The sequence below is a fragment of the Pongo pygmaeus genome, chromosome 2, assembly GCF_028885625.2.
Source record: "Pongo pygmaeus isolate AG05252 chromosome 2, NHGRI_mPonPyg2-v2.0_pri, whole genome shotgun sequence".
NCBI lineage: Eukaryota > Metazoa > Chordata > Mammalia > Primates > Hominidae > Pongo > Pongo pygmaeus.
In genome coordinates, this window is record NC_085930.1 from 62,278,024 (window position 1) to 62,292,431 (window position 14,408).

At 57.0% G+C, this 14,408-nt stretch overlaps 1 protein-coding gene across 2 annotated transcripts in view; it reads right to left on the reverse strand.

The window, feature by feature from the left end:
• PLXND1 (plexin D1) overlaps positions 1-14,408 on the reverse strand; it is a 51,709-nt gene continuing 37,301 nt past the window's right edge. Inside the window, exons 21-36 of one of the 2 annotated variants that reach the window (XM_054482213.2) lie at positions 12,556-12,663; positions 12,350-12,462; positions 11,395-11,499; positions 10,756-10,886; positions 10,216-10,414; positions 7,987-8,133; positions 7,680-7,836; positions 6,689-6,792; positions 6,536-6,599; positions 5,483-5,517; positions 5,126-5,230; positions 4,415-4,578; positions 3,224-3,371; positions 1,878-2,018; positions 1,409-1,483; positions 1-1,220 (exon numbers count right to left, since the gene is read on the reverse strand). In XM_054482213.2, coding sequence (XP_054338188.1) covers positions 1,104-1,220; positions 1,409-1,483; positions 1,878-2,018; positions 3,224-3,371; positions 4,415-4,578; positions 5,126-5,230; positions 5,483-5,517; positions 6,536-6,599; positions 6,689-6,792; positions 7,680-7,836; positions 7,987-8,133; positions 10,216-10,414; positions 10,756-10,886; positions 11,395-11,499; positions 12,350-12,462; positions 12,556-12,663 — 1,913 coding nt within the window. In that variant the 3' untranslated portion in view covers positions 1-1,103. Of the gene's footprint in view, positions 1,221-1,408; positions 1,484-1,877; positions 2,019-3,223; positions 3,372-4,414; positions 4,579-5,125; positions 5,231-5,482; positions 5,518-6,535; positions 6,600-6,688; positions 6,793-7,679; positions 7,837-7,986; positions 8,134-10,215; positions 10,415-10,755; positions 10,887-11,394; positions 11,500-12,349; positions 12,463-12,555; positions 12,664-14,408 lie in introns of those variants that run through there. The other variant, XM_063661708.1, reaches the window with a different exon arrangement.

The following is a 14,408-nucleotide window of genomic DNA, read 5'->3' on the forward strand; positions in this document are numbered from 1 at the left end:
TAGGTTTGTCCGTAAGGCTTTTATTATAAAGAAGATTCCAGAGTCCCGGCTGCCCCCCTCCAGCCCCCATGGGCTCTGAGCCAGTCCCAACACTGGCTGAGTTGGCTGCGAGGGGCCTGCATGGCCCATCGGCCACAGAGGGTCGCTTCTGGCAGGAACGGAATGGGTGGTGGTCTCAGGCGCCAGGGGCGCTCTGCCAGGTCTGCCCGCTCTCTGGAACAGTCATTTCCAGTGTTGCATGGGGAACCTCTCGGGACCCCTCCCCGGGTCCTCTGCGCAAGCGGCAGCTATTCACAGTTGGTGCATGATACGTTTTTTTAATATATAAAAGCTTTAAAAAAAAAAAAGTGGTGCTATCTTTAGAAACACTTTCAGCAAGATCAAGTAGCCCAGCTACAGCCTCGGTGCATCTTAACCCCTCTCCTTTCCCTGGAGACGGGGCTCCCAGCTCCTGTGCCCCTCATCCTTCCCCTCCACCCTCCCTGCTCCTGGAGAAGCCCACAGAGCACCCCATGGCGCGGGCACTGCCCACTCTACCAACAGCCGCCCAAACAACAAAAATCTGACACTACTTCAAACTGTCTGTGGCCAGGATCCTCTTTGGGTGAGGGGGAAGTGGAGATAACATTTTGGTGGTTGAAGCAGAAACCAATCAAAGGTCAGTTCAAGGAGGGCTCCCTGCACCAGTGTGGATGAGGTAGAGTTTCTGGGCTGCAGCCTCCGGGCTGGCGGCCTCCTCTCCCCCAGTTTGTGCTTGGCCGCCTGGATGCGCGGGGCTCTCGGCAGCAGGACCAGCTGGACGTTGTGGAGCAAGTGGGTGGGCACAGTGCAGGCCGTGCTGGGCAGACGGGGGAGCCTGACCAGCTCTCTGGCCTCCGTCCCGGAGACTGATCTGGGGACAGGTGGGAGGGGATGGAGGTGCCCAGGATTCAGGGCTGGGGCGCCCCTGACTGGCTGAGAGCAGCCCCTCCTCCTGCCCCCGCTCCAGCCGTCTCTGCTCAGTATTTCCCAGCCTGAGTCACAAGCACGGGGTAGAAGATCAAGTTGAGGCCCAGTGGGCGTCCGTTTCTCCCAGCAGCAGCCTGACCAGCTCTCCATGTGTCTCAGGCCTCGCTGTAGCACTCGTAGATGTTGTCCTCCATCAAAGCCACCACTTGCTCAAACTTGTGCTGCAGTTGTGTCCTCCGGGCCGTGGGGTTGGCCTCCAGCGCGGCCATGATCTGAGGGGAGCAGCAGAGTCAGCTGGGCCATGGACAGTAGCCCTGCCTCAGTTCGTGGGGGAGAACACACCCCTGAACGTCTACCACGAGTGACATCCGTCCATTAGGGGCAAGCACCCTTAGATGTGTGTACTTGAGTAGGAAGCTCACCTACCCCGAGGGCAGGTGCCTCACCCTGGGGCACTCACCTGTGGCCGATACCTCTTGGCGTACTTATAAATCTCTGCCATGGCCACATTGGTGTTGAACTCATTCTGGTATTTCTATAAGGAGGCAGGACGGGGAGGTGGTTAGCCCAGCGGTCAAAGCTGAGCCGAGCCCCAGCAAAGACAGCTGCTTGCACACAACCCCCCAACTCCCCACGGCCCCCACAGAACAGTTCAGCGACAAGGCCCCTCAAGTCCCGCGGACAAAGACGGCTTCCCGGACCCTGAAGTCCAATCTCCTCTCCATCCAGAGGGTGCTCTCCTGCCCCTGCGCCTCAAACTCTGGGAAAATGCATGACGAATTTGCAGGCCAGCAAGAGGCCACAGCCACCTCTGAAATGCCCCCTGCGCTCCCTGCCCTTACTCCAGTGGAGGCATTGAGGCCCAGCCCCCGACCCCCGATCCCTCAGCTCGTCAGGCTCCCACCCCCTCCGCCGCCGAGCCCCCGCACCCTCGACTCCTCGGCCAGATGGGCATTCATCTCTTGCTCGCTGAGCGGTGTCATGTCCTGGATCTGCTTGTAGTAGCGCTGCACGATCTTCCGGTACTCAGGAATCTCCTTGGCGTAGAGGAGCTTGTTGGTTGGCGAATCCTGGGCAGAGAAGAGTGAGGGTGTTAGATGGCTGCTGGAGAAAGGACGGATCTGGTCGTTTTCTGGATGAGCCCTCATCCCTCCTGCCACATAAGTGACCTTAGCAGGCCCCCAAGGCCCAAAGAGTGCCACCCGGTCACTGAACGTCCCCGCACTCAGCCGGCCCCAGACCAGGGGCTCCTCACTGTGCTCGGTCTGCCCCGCCTACTTTCCCCAGGACTGTTAGGACAATGATGTGGGTGGGGAGGGGCCCTACTTCTTTTAGGGGGAAAAGTGCACGGGCGTGCCAGCTCTTCACTGCATGCAGCCCATTCCACGTAACAAGGATATGTCCTTCTCAGGGTGATAGGTCTTGGTGGCTAGGATTCCTGGAAGCCTGAGTGCTGGCTCAGTGGAATATTTCCCACCACATGCTCCTAACGCCTGAAAGAAGTGCCAAGAACACTCCCAGTTCTTTGTCAGTCATGGGCACCCTGCCTTCGGAGGCAGTACGTGAGAAGCAGTGGAGCGATGGCATTTTCTCTTTCCCGTGGTCCGTCTCTGAAATGCATGGGCTAAATGCAGGGCCATGCACGACCTGGACCAATCCTGCAGTGCCAGCTTTAATGATACAATCTCATCCCTGCTCATAGCAACCGCGTGCTTTCCTGCCTCCCTGTCTTTGCCTGTGGCGTTCCCTCTGCCTGGAAGGCCATCCTCTTTCATCTTCAACCTCTAAAGCCAGACACAGCCTTGTGTGACCCCAACCCACCGCATGAATCTCAGAGCTCCCAGCCACCCATCACCCCTCTGCCCACCCCTTCACTGAATGCTCGCTTGAATGGCTTTTGACTTTCAGGGGCTGCTGCCCAGAGCCTGGCCCGGTTTTCAGATGATGATGTGCCTGACCAAGCAGGTTGTCCACGCTCATACTGGCTTTCCCACACCGGGTTCTCAGGCCCATGTTCAAAGCCAGTGCCAGGCACAGCTGCAGCAGGTGCAGTTGGTCTGCAGCGATACAGAGTTTCTGATGGAAGGTACTGGCTTCTAGGTGTCTCCCTGTCTGAATGAGTCACTCATCCCACATCCCCTAGACCTGAGCTCTTTTGGTTCCCCTCCCAGGAAGATCTCTGAGCTCAGCCTCAGAGAGTCGAGGAGGCCGCCCATGGTCGGCACCCCACTCTGGCCCTGTGCATGGGCCTGGCCTGGTCCTGGGAACAGCTGACCTTGCCCAGCTGCAGGTCAGAGATGGAGCAGGCGTCGATGAAGGCCTGCGCGATGACTGAAAGGCAGGCGTCGATGTGGTCTGTCTTGTCGATGTCAAAGACAAACTGGGGGTTCTTCAGGATGTTCACCCAGAACCGGAGAGGAAGGCTGTGGGGTAGGGTGACAAAGGCAGTGAGGGTAGGGTGGGGTAGGAAGCAGTCGAGGGACAGTTGTGGAGGAGAGAGCTGGCTTTGTCCCTCAAGGGCCTGAGGTTGAAGCCTTGTCGCAAGATGTGACCTTTGGGAACCTTAGTTTGCCTATCCCTGGCCAGCTGGGGTGGCAGTGGGGCTGAGAGCTGGGTTTCCTGCTGGAGCAAGGCAGGAGCTGCAGGGCTTAGCTGCACCCCCCAACCCCCTGCTGAGCCTCCAGCTAGGTCCTGGTTCTCATTAGAACCAGGTGCCGGCCCCCGGGCACCCCTGGCTCCTCCCTGAACCCTTGCAGGCAGCAGGAAGTCCGACATTAGCAGAGCAGCTGTGGCAGGGCTGTGGGGGGCAGGGCCTGGAGCTCTGGCCTTGTCCTCCAGAGGCCAGAGAGGGTGAGCAACACCCCTACCCCCACCTCAGGCCACTCAGTGACTCAGCAGCCTGGGCATGTATACCCCCAGAGCTCTAGGAAGCTGCTGCCCTGCACAGAGGCTCCTGGGCTGGTGGTATTCTTCCTGAGGGTCAGGCTGGGTTTCCAGCAACTTCTTGTGGGGGTGCATGATCCCAACAAGCTAAGGGGTGCCTCAAAGGAGGGCTACCAACTGGGTAAGAGATTCAGATAATGTAGGGCCGAGCCTGGCTCTACTGTCCCAGGCTGTGTGGTCTTGAGCAGGTGCTGCTTCTCCGAGCCTCAGTGTGCTCATCTGTGAAGTGGAGCTGATGGTGCCCGCCTGAGAGGGGTGCGGGAGAATGATAGTAAGGGCAACACCTAGACCATGCTTCTGGACACTCTTCTAGTTAATTCCCACCATTAACATGGGTCGCATTTTACATGGAGGGGAAACTGAAGCACAGAGAGGCTAAGTCACTCATCCGAGAACACACAGCTGGGAAATGGCAGAGGAGGGCTTGACCCCAAGCAGGCAAGGCCAGAAGACTAGGTTCTGAACCCCCTGCCACAGAGGCCCCAGTGGCACAGTGAAGTCCACACGGCGCCCCACCCGCCACCTGTTGGTCTTCCAGATGTGTAGGGTGTCAGGGTCCGAGATTCCCCTCTTCTCAGCCTGCTCCTCCAGGAAGTCGAAAAAGTACTTGACAGCCAGCGGGGGCTTGTCTTCACGGATACTCAGAATGGCCTTGAACAGGTCATCCAGAAACTTCTGCAGCGTGCCCTGCGGGGGAGTGGGGTGGCCGCCGTCAGCCCCGGGCCACGTGCAGAGGGCTAGTGGGCACCCTTGGTGGCTCTGCGGAGCTTGAAATGCCAGGCTGCTGAATAAGGAAGCCACGTGGCATCAGGCTGGTCACTGAGCCTCTCTGGCCTCACTTGCCTCCCAGAGGCGTTGAAAGGACTAATCAAGGCACTGGCACATGGAGTCGAGAACTGGAGGCGCCAGAGTATGGGCTGTGGGGTGCCGGCGCTGCCACTGAGCCACGTGGCCTTGGGGACATCACTGGTCCCTCTGGGCCTCTACTGTGCCCTGTTACATGGGCTGACATAGAAGTGTCTGTCAGGCATTTTTCCTGGCTGTGAGAAATGCCTCCTCAAGTGGGACCCTAAGCCTTCAGCCTCTTGCCCCTCCAGCCCCACAGGGGAAACAGGAAGAACTCACACCCCTCTCCCAGCCGCGTGTGCACAGCTGGCCCTGAGCAATGACCCTCTGGAGCTGGGGCTGGAGCCTTGTACCCACTGCACAGAGGGGAGACTGAGGCCGGACTCACCTTGGTGGAGAGCAGGCGGGTCAGGTAGATTTCCGGGAGCACCTTCTTGCGATGGCTCTGCCGGTGAGACTTCTTGGGCTCCGCCAGCTCGTCCGTAGGCAGCACCTGGGAGGCCAGACAGTGGTCAGTGTCCACACCAGGCCCCATCCTCGGCCGCCTGTGGGAGGTCTGGCTCTGCCATACTTCTTAGCACACAAGGGCTGTGGTTCCCTCCTGATTCTGGGCCCCATCCCTACTGCCCCACCCCCAGCCTTTCCCAGGGCCGGGAGCACTTTTCCCAGAGGCCCAGGGCCACAGAAAGCCAAGGCCACACCCACTGAGGGGCTGGATCCCCCGGGGCCGAGGTTGGGCACTCACCAAATGGAAATACTTCTCTGTGTCCAAGTCTTTCACTGCGAGAGGAAAAACACAATAAATAAACACGGGAGAGGAGAGGAGAGAAACAGAAATGAAGACAGAAAGATGGGGAGAGAGAAACAGAAACAAGACAGAAAGATGGGGAGAGAAACAGAAACAAGACAGAAAGATGGAGAGAGAAACAGAAACAAGACAGAAAGATGGAGAAACAGAAACAAGACAGAAAGACGGAGAGAGAAACAGAAGCAGAGACAGAAAGATGGGGAAAGAAACAGAAACGGAGACAGAGATCCAAAGAGACAGTCAGAGAGAATGAGACAGAGATGCAGAGACGCATGGGGAGACTGAGTCTGGGAGAGACAGAGAGAGAGAGATAAGTGAGATCCAGAGACACACAGCGAGCGAGACAGAGTGAGGCAGAGAGAGAAAGACACACACACAGTGACCACAGGGATGGAGGGACTTGGAGGGAGGGACAGCGGTGGAGAGGAACAGGAAGATGCCGCCACGGGGGAGGAGGGGCCCCAGGCAGGCGGGGGTGGGTGCCTTCGCCCACCCCACCCCTGAGCCCAGAGCTCCTGCCAGCCCAGATTCCCAGGCTGCTGGTAGAGACTGAGACTCTGCTCTCAACCTCAGAAGGGGACCCCGAGACCCAGAGGATCCCGGGCTCGCAGGCCTGGCAGCCAGGAGGCTGTGCCTGGGGCGTCTGAGGGTGTGGGAGGGGGCACTTGAGGCAGGGACATGGCCCAAGGCTGAGATGGGCATGCTGGCCCCCCTTCTGGCCTGGCTGCTGCCCAGACCTCCTGGAACTGCATCTCGCCCTCCCGGGGCCTCTCTCCAGCTGCTGCAGGAAATCAGCTTGAGGAGGCCTGGTGTGGGCCCTGCCCCAGCAGTACTGGGTCAGAGGAGGCTGGCCCCGCCCAGTCCCCACCAAGGAGGCCTCAGTTCAGGCCAGCCCTGCCTCTCGGAGCCTCAGTTTCCCCACTGGGGCATGGGATAGAAGCCCCTGTCCACACGCAGCCTAGACTCCCTTCCCACGTGCACCCGCACTACCTCGGCCCAGTGTGTTGTCCTTCTTGTCTATGAGACTCATGGCCAGGGAGGCACCTTCAGGGATCTGATGGGAGGGGAGAGGCCGAGGTCAGAGGCCGGAGGTCGGGGTGGAGGCATGAGGGTGGGGAAGTGGGGAGGGGGGCAGGGCTGCACCTTGTAATGGGCCAGTGTGTTAAGCTTCTTGCGGCCGTCTTCCACCACTGAGGTGTCATCCAGGTCCCGAAGGATGTAGCTCTGTGTGCTGGAGGCGAACCACTCTGGGGGACAAGGAGCAGGCCATCAGGGTCCGGGCAGGGAGCTGGGCCTGAGGGGTAGGTACCGGCCCAGCCACACAGGGAGAGGCCTCTCGCTCTCTCCATGTAAACTGAGGCAAGCCATACTTCTCTCTGAGCCTCCATTTTCCCATCTGTAAAATGGGGAGGGCAGGAAAGAGCTGGGGGAGAGTGTGAGGGTACAAAGAGAAGGTGCCAGGGTGGAGGGCACAGAGGAGGAGCTCTGGAAATGGCCTTGTCTGCAGGGCTGTTCATGTTACAATTGCTGATGAAACCCTTGGTCTAACCAAGACTCCTATAAAACCCATTCCAGGCCCCGCGTGGTGGCTCACACCTGTAATCCCAGGACTTCGGAAGCCTGAGGCAGGAGGATCGCTTGAGCCCAGGAGTTCAAGACCAGCCTGGGCGGCATAGCATGACACTATATTTACAAAAAGTAAAATTAGCTGGATGTGGTGGTGCACTCCTGTAGTCCCAGCTACTCAGGAGGCTGAAATGAGAGGATCACTTGAGCCCAGGAGGTCGAGGCTGCAGTGAGCTGAGATTGCGCCACTGCACTCCAGCCTGGGTGACAGAATGAGATCCCGTCTCAAAAACAAACAAACAAACAAATAAACCCTACTCCAGCATCCCTCCTTTAGGAATTAGGAAGCCTTTCCTGAAGGTTTTTTGCTGTTGTCTGTAGCTCACTCACACTACAGGACTTGTCTCCTACAGAGTAAGAGCTTCTTGCTGAGGGGGCCTCATTGGATCCTCTCAGTGTCCCCACATTCATGCACCCATGCCAGGTGAAAGGAGTGTTTCCCGTCAAGGCAGGGTCCAGCCCCAGCTGAAGCGCCTGACACGGGACCTCTGCCCCCATTCCCACCCACCGAGGTCGACGTCCTCTGCACGCGGCCACTGGGAGTAGGGCACATTCTTGCAGAAGGCCTCCAGGATCTTCTCCTTGACCTGCGTCAGCGTGTCGGTGTCCATGGCCCGCACGCTCAGTGAGTCCATGCCACAGCCCTGGAAGGACACGTTCAGGTTCTGCAGTGGGAGAGTGGGAGAGAAAGGTCAGTGAGTTGCTGCCATCACTATGTCGGTGCCCAGACAGCAAGGCCCTGCACAGGAAGGCTGGGTCAATGCTATAGGCTGCGACACACCAGCCCTGGGACCCTCCCCGCCCTGCCGACTTACCCGGGGCTTGGCCTCGATGTTCTCCCGCAGCAGCCACTCTTCATTGAGTGTGTAGCGGGCCTTGCCCGTGATGGCGTCGATGGAGCCCTTGTTGATTTGCTGCTTGATGGCACACAGCAGCAGGAAGAATGGCTCCCCCACTGTCTCCTGAGGGGCACGGGGGTATCAGGGCCAAGGCTCCCTCTGTATTCCAGCCCCCACGCCTTGGGCCAAACACCTTCACGCCCCCGTCCCCCAACCCCTCCAACAGTCTCCTTTTGGATCCTGGTGTCAACACTCTCCTCTCCAGGTTGTCTCCACGGACCCTAAGCTCGTGTTCATTAAACACCACCAGCTGTGGGTGGGTGCATTCACTGCATCATCCCAGCAACCCTTCTGGATACGGAGTATCATCCTTACTGTGCAGCCAACAGTGCCGAGGCTCAGAGAGGGCAAGTGACCTGCCCAAGGTCACCCAGCTGGGAAGCGGTAGGGCAGGAATCAGACCTGGCTCGGCTGACTCCCAAGCCTGTGACTTTCTACTAAGTGGGGGGCCCCAAGGGTGAGTTTAGGTGGACCTGGAACACCGATGTGGCCTCGACCCCACTCGCAGGCTGATGACCGTGGAGTCTCAGGAGGAATGGGGCTCAACGTCCCTGCTCTTGCCCATCTCCAAGGGTGGCCCTCCAGGCAGTGGCTCTGCTGGACCCACAGCCATGAGCTGATGATTCTCAAGGCCATTGCCCAGCAAGGGACCCAGGTGTTCCACTGGGATAGTTTTACTTAACTATCCACCAAAATTGATTTAAAGAAAAATTAAGTACATAATAGTATTAGGCAGATTTGGCAAAGATTACGAAGGCAGCCTGCCAGCCCAAGTCCTGGTCCAATTCTCCAGGTCTGGGGCGTGGGAGGCACGGATTCCCTGCTTTCTAGAGGAGAAAATAGGCTCATAGGGGAAGGCCTGGCTGAGGCCACAGAAAGAAGCCAGAGGAGTGAGGTCCAGGGTCCACAGTGGCCCTTGTGGTTCCTGATGGCCCACAGTGAGGCAGCCCGCAGAAGGTGGAGGCACCCCAGTGGCCCCTCCCAGGCCCTGCCTCTGCTCCACCTCACTACCCTCTTCCCCCAGGAGGAGCCGTGGGGCTCCCCCAGGCTACTTGGCCCTCAAGGCCCAGGCTCAGGGGCAGAGGCCCCATTTGACAGAAGGAAACCAAGGCCCAGAGAGGGCAATGAGTAGCCCAGAGTCACACAGCTGGGCTATGCCAAAGATCGGACTCAAGCCCAGGACATCCTGGCTGGGTGCAGTGGCTCACCCCTGTAATCCCAGCACTTTGGGAGGCCAAAGCGGGAGGATTGCTTGAGCCCAGGAGTTTGGGACCAGCCTGTGTGACAAAGCAAGACTCCCATCTCTTCAAAAATTAACAACATAAAACAGAACATCTGAGGCCCTGGTTCTGGGCTCCAGGCAGGCCTTTGCCTTTCTCCCACAATCCTCCAGGCAGCCCTCTAGCCTCTGCCACCATAGGGCAGCTGGATGGTGGGACAGGACAAGAGGCTGAGCAACCCTTGCTCTGCAGAAGAGAGCTTATGGGGGTGAATGCAGGAGGCCCTGGCTACCAGGCCTACCCTCTTCCTAGCCTCCGCTCTCATCCAGAAGATTCTTTGGCCTTCCTTCCATGAACACCCCCTCCTCCCGGCCTCTGCCCTCGTGTTGTACCCGATGCCTGGAGCACCCTCCCCATCACTCCTCGCCTGGCTCGCTCTCTTAGGTCTCAGCACAGGGTCGCCTGCTCCAGGAAGCCACCTTGAAGCCTCCAGACAGAGGGAGGCCTCATGAGCTGAGCTCTGCTGCGAGGCACTGGCACCCTGTATTTTGTTTCCACGTCTCGCCTAGCCTAGGGCTGGGAGAGCCTCAAGGGCCAGCCAGGGGCTGATTTCATCTCCTGAATCCAGAGCAGGGAAGGGTGGATGACTGAGAAAACCACGGATGGGACAAGGCCCCTGACACAACCTCTGTTATGCCCCAAGCATCTGTTGAGCCCTTGCAGCAAGCCAGCAAGGCCTCCCCGGGGCCATGGCTCCCCCCTCTGCATAACAGGTCCTACGGACCTGGCCTGTCTCATGCAACACTCCCTTCTGGCAGAGCTGGCCTGAGGGTGCCAGGGAAGGCCTGGGAGGCCGTGGGGTCACTGCCGCTGCGTCCCTGCCACGTCCCCCGCCTGGGCTCTGTCTGTCCCCAGGCAGCCTCACCCGCAGACAGCTGTACATGCAGATGGACATCCAGTTGGTGAGCATCTTCTCCACCACAGACTCTGTGCGCCGCAACATGAGCTTGGGGTTCTTGGCGGCCGAGGCGTCGATGAGGTCCACCAGCAGCTCCTTCATGATGCTGGTGTAGTACTCCAGCTTGCCGTGCAGCGCGATGGTCAGCAGCGAGGCCAGGCTGCACCTGCGAGCGGGAGGCAGGTGTCAGCTGCGCCTTGAGGCCCTAGGAGCTGTGGGTCCCAGGGTCTCAGTGCTGCCTCATCCCCAGCCCCAGCGATCCCAGGAGTGCCTGTGTGGGTGGGTCCTGCGAGGGGTGAGTGGGGCTGGAATCCTCCTGGAGAAACAGCCACCTTCTTCTATGTCCACAGCAACCACCGTGCCCCATAAGCCAAGGTCTTGGGCATCCAGGCCCAGGAAGGGCTGGAATATGGGGGTGTCAGGAGCCCCAGAGCCCCAGGACCCAATGCTGTGTGGCCTTGGACAGGCTCCTCTTCCCTACCCCACCCCAGTCCGTCACAGCCTGACCTGTCGCGCACCGCAAAGTCCTTCTGCTGCTCCAGCGCGTGGACAAAGACGATGAGGAAGTGCTTGTTGTTGAGTAGTGAGGAGAACAAGCTGATTCCTTCTTCCATGTTGGGCCGGCAGCTCTCAGGAATCTGTGGAAGCAACTGGTGATGGGGTGTCCAGAGGGGCCCAGTGTCCCTGCCTAGCCTAACAGCCAGTGCTTATGATGGCTGCTTGTATGCCTCCTGGGATGGGGAGCTCATTACCTTCCACGGTGGATGCCTCCTAACCTTTGTGACAGGGAACAATAGCTTGGTTGAATTGAAAAGTGGGGCTCAGAGAAGGGTAAGGGTGCCTGGAGGTAACCTGGCATCCCAGTGTGGGGCACTCTCACCTTCCATTTTCTAAGCAGGCGGAGTGGGTGTACAGGGGGGCCCAATCCTCTGTCTGTTCTACCTGGCCTGGGGGGGGCAGCACTTATAACACCCTGAATGGCTGCCTGAATGCCTCCTGGGATGGAGGGCTCAGTACCTTACAATGGCAGATGCCTCCCAACTCCACATGACAGGGATCAATGGATTAGATGAACTGAAAGGGGACCCAGTGGGGAGCAGGGTTGCCCTGAAGCAGCCCACTGTGTGTGGGTCGTGGGGTACTCACCTTCCACTCTCCCAGCAGTGGGTGGGTCTCCTGTGCCTGGGAGCTGCCCTGGGAGTTGAGGGTCTGGGAGGGCAGCACGTAACGCTCTTCATAAAGGGAGGAACACTGCAGAGGCAGACCCCCAGCATCTCAGCGGGGCTGGACACCCCCTGCTGGCATGCAAAGGTCACTCACACAGAAAGGGGCACTGGCTTGGGCTGCTGGGGGAACTGGCACAGAATTAGCTCCCCATAAAGGAATAAGAGGCAGTGGGCCAAGCCTGTGGAATTCCAGGGGTGTGGCCACATAAGAAGCACAAGGCTTAAGGGGAAGCAAAAGCAGCTCCATGTGCAATGGGGGAAACTGAGGCAGAAAGGCTGGGAGTCTGAGCTTTAGCCTGAGGCTGGGAAAAGCTACTGGAGGGTTTCGTGAAAAATGATGTAGTCAAACTTGGGCTTGCTTTGGCCACTGTGTGGGGAATGGTGTGGACGGGGAGAGAGGGTGGTGCCACCAGGAGGTGGAGCGGGGGTAGTGGACCCTGGAAGGCAAGGGGAGGCATGAGAAGCATAGAAGGGATGGGGCGGGAGTCCGGCGGACAGGAGGAGGGAGTGTAGAGACCAAGGGAAGCCTGGCTGGGAAGAGGCACAGGAAGGAGAGAGGCTGGCCTGGGACAGCCCTGGCCGCTTCTGCCCCACCTTGAAAAGGGGAGAGGCAGGCCCAGCTGGCCAGGACAGCGGGGCTGCAGCTGGCTTCCGTATGGACTGTTAAACATCAAGTGAGCAGAGAATGAAAGTGGAGAATCTGCCCCCAACCCTCCGCCCCGTGGCAGGCCAGGGCAAGTGGCCAGGACGGCTGCGGACAGCTGTGCAGGTTTGGCACTGCTCAAGGGACCCTATAGGCTGGCAGGGCTCAGAGAGGTCGAGTTGCCTTGAGGTGGCTGGCACAGGTTCAGGGGCAGGCTCAGGCTCGGGCTGACCTTGGGGAAGAAGGTACGGGTCACGAAGTGCTTATACTCCAGGAAGGGGATGCCCTGGCTGCGGTTCAGCTCCTTGGTCAGATCTGTCATGTCTGTCTGCAGCTCAGCGAAGCCTGGTGGACACATGGACAGCCGTGAGCCACCCGAGAACCCATCCCCCAGGAGGGAAAGTCGAGGCCCAGCCCTGCAGGGTCCCAGCCCACTACCTTTGCGGATTTCCTCTCGGATCTGAGATTCCATCTCCTCCATCTGCAGCAGCGTCTTCTGCCAGTAACGCTCAGCACGTCGGCTCTTGGTACAGAAGACGAACAGGGCTGCGGGCAGTGGAGAGGCAGGTCAGGCCTCTGGTGCCCTTTGGAAAGCCTTTATTGGCGCCTGCTGTACTCTGGCCTCCGCTCCAGCTCCTCTGGGCAAGGTGTGGGAGGAGGCCCTGCAGTCCTCCCCTCCTGGGCAGGGTTTGGGTGGGGGGTGGGGAGTTGCGGGGAGCTCTCCCATGGGCAGAGGGCTTGGGGAATGGCCAGCAAAGCAATGTCTGATGACCTGTTCTTAGAAAAAGAAGTGTGTAGTGTTACAGCTCTGTTAGAATTTGTCTAGCCCTGTTAAAAAAAAAAAAAAAAAAAAAGAAACAGGAATACGTCTGTGTGAAATAGTGGTTAACAGCGGCTTTCCTGGGTGGGAGGATTCTGGGTGACTTCTGTTTACTTTCTGCTTTTGAGCATTTTCTATTCCTTCTACAATGGCCAGGTGTTACTTGTAAATTAAGAAACTTTTAAAAGCAGATTACAAAGCAGTATTACATTATAACCTTTTCTAGGGTGGGGAGGAATATATATATAATGTATTAAAATATCTATTAATACATAGTATTTTCAGAAAAGAGACTGGGAAGGAAGATACAAAAATACACAGGGTATTAATGATGGGTATTTTTTCCTTTTATCATCTTTCAGTTTTTCCAAAAATTTTCTGCATTGAATATACTCACTTTAAAAATAAAACAGCTTTATTGTGATATAACGTACATACCATATAATCCAGTGATTTAAAGTGTATACTTCAATGGTTTCTTTTCTTTCTTTGTTTCTTTTGAGACAGTCTAACTCTGGCACCCAGGCTGAAGTACAGTGGTGCGATCACAGCTCACTGCAGCCTCCACCTCCCAGGCTCAGGTGATCCTCCCACCTCAGCCTCCTGAGTAGCTGGGACTACAGACTCATGCCACCATGCCCAGGTAATTTTTGTATTTTTTGTAGAGATAAAGTTTTGCCATGTTGCCCAAGCTGGTCTTGAACTCCTGGGCTCAAGTGATCCACTCACCTTGGCCTCCCAAAGTGCTGGGACTACAGGCATAAGTCACTGAGCCTGGCCTAATTCAATGGTTTCTAGTATATTCACAGAGTTGTGCAACCATCACCACTAATTTTAGAGCATTTTTACCGCCCCAAGAAGACCCATACCCATTCAGCAGTCACTCCCTATTCGTGTTCTCCCTAGCCCCTGGCAATCACCATTCAGCTTTCTGTCTCTATGAATTTCCCTATTCTAAACAGTTCATATAAACGGCATCATACAATATGCAGCCTTTGGTGAGTCTTCTTTTGGTTAGTATAATATTGTCAAGGTGCCTGCCCATGGTGGCATGGATCTGTACTCCACTCCTTTTTATGGATAAATAATTTTCCATTGTATGAATAGATCATATTTCATTTATTCATTTATTGGTTGATGGACATTTGGGTTGTTTTGACTTCTTGGTTATTATAGATAATGTTGCTATAAACACGTGTGTACAAGTTTTTGTGTGGCTATGTTTTCATTCCTCTTGAGCAGATAGCTAGGGGTGGAATTGCTGGGTCATAGGTTATAGAGTAATTGTATGTTTCACATCCTAAGAAACTGCCAAAATGTTTTCCAAAGCAGCTGCACTTTTTTGTATTCCCTCTAGTAGTGTATGACGGCTCCAGTTTCTCTGCTGCATCGAGTCTATTCCTTTATTGACCATTATTTTAACAGTGGTATAGCCCACCAGACATGTAGGTTAATTTTTCCTGAGTAACCC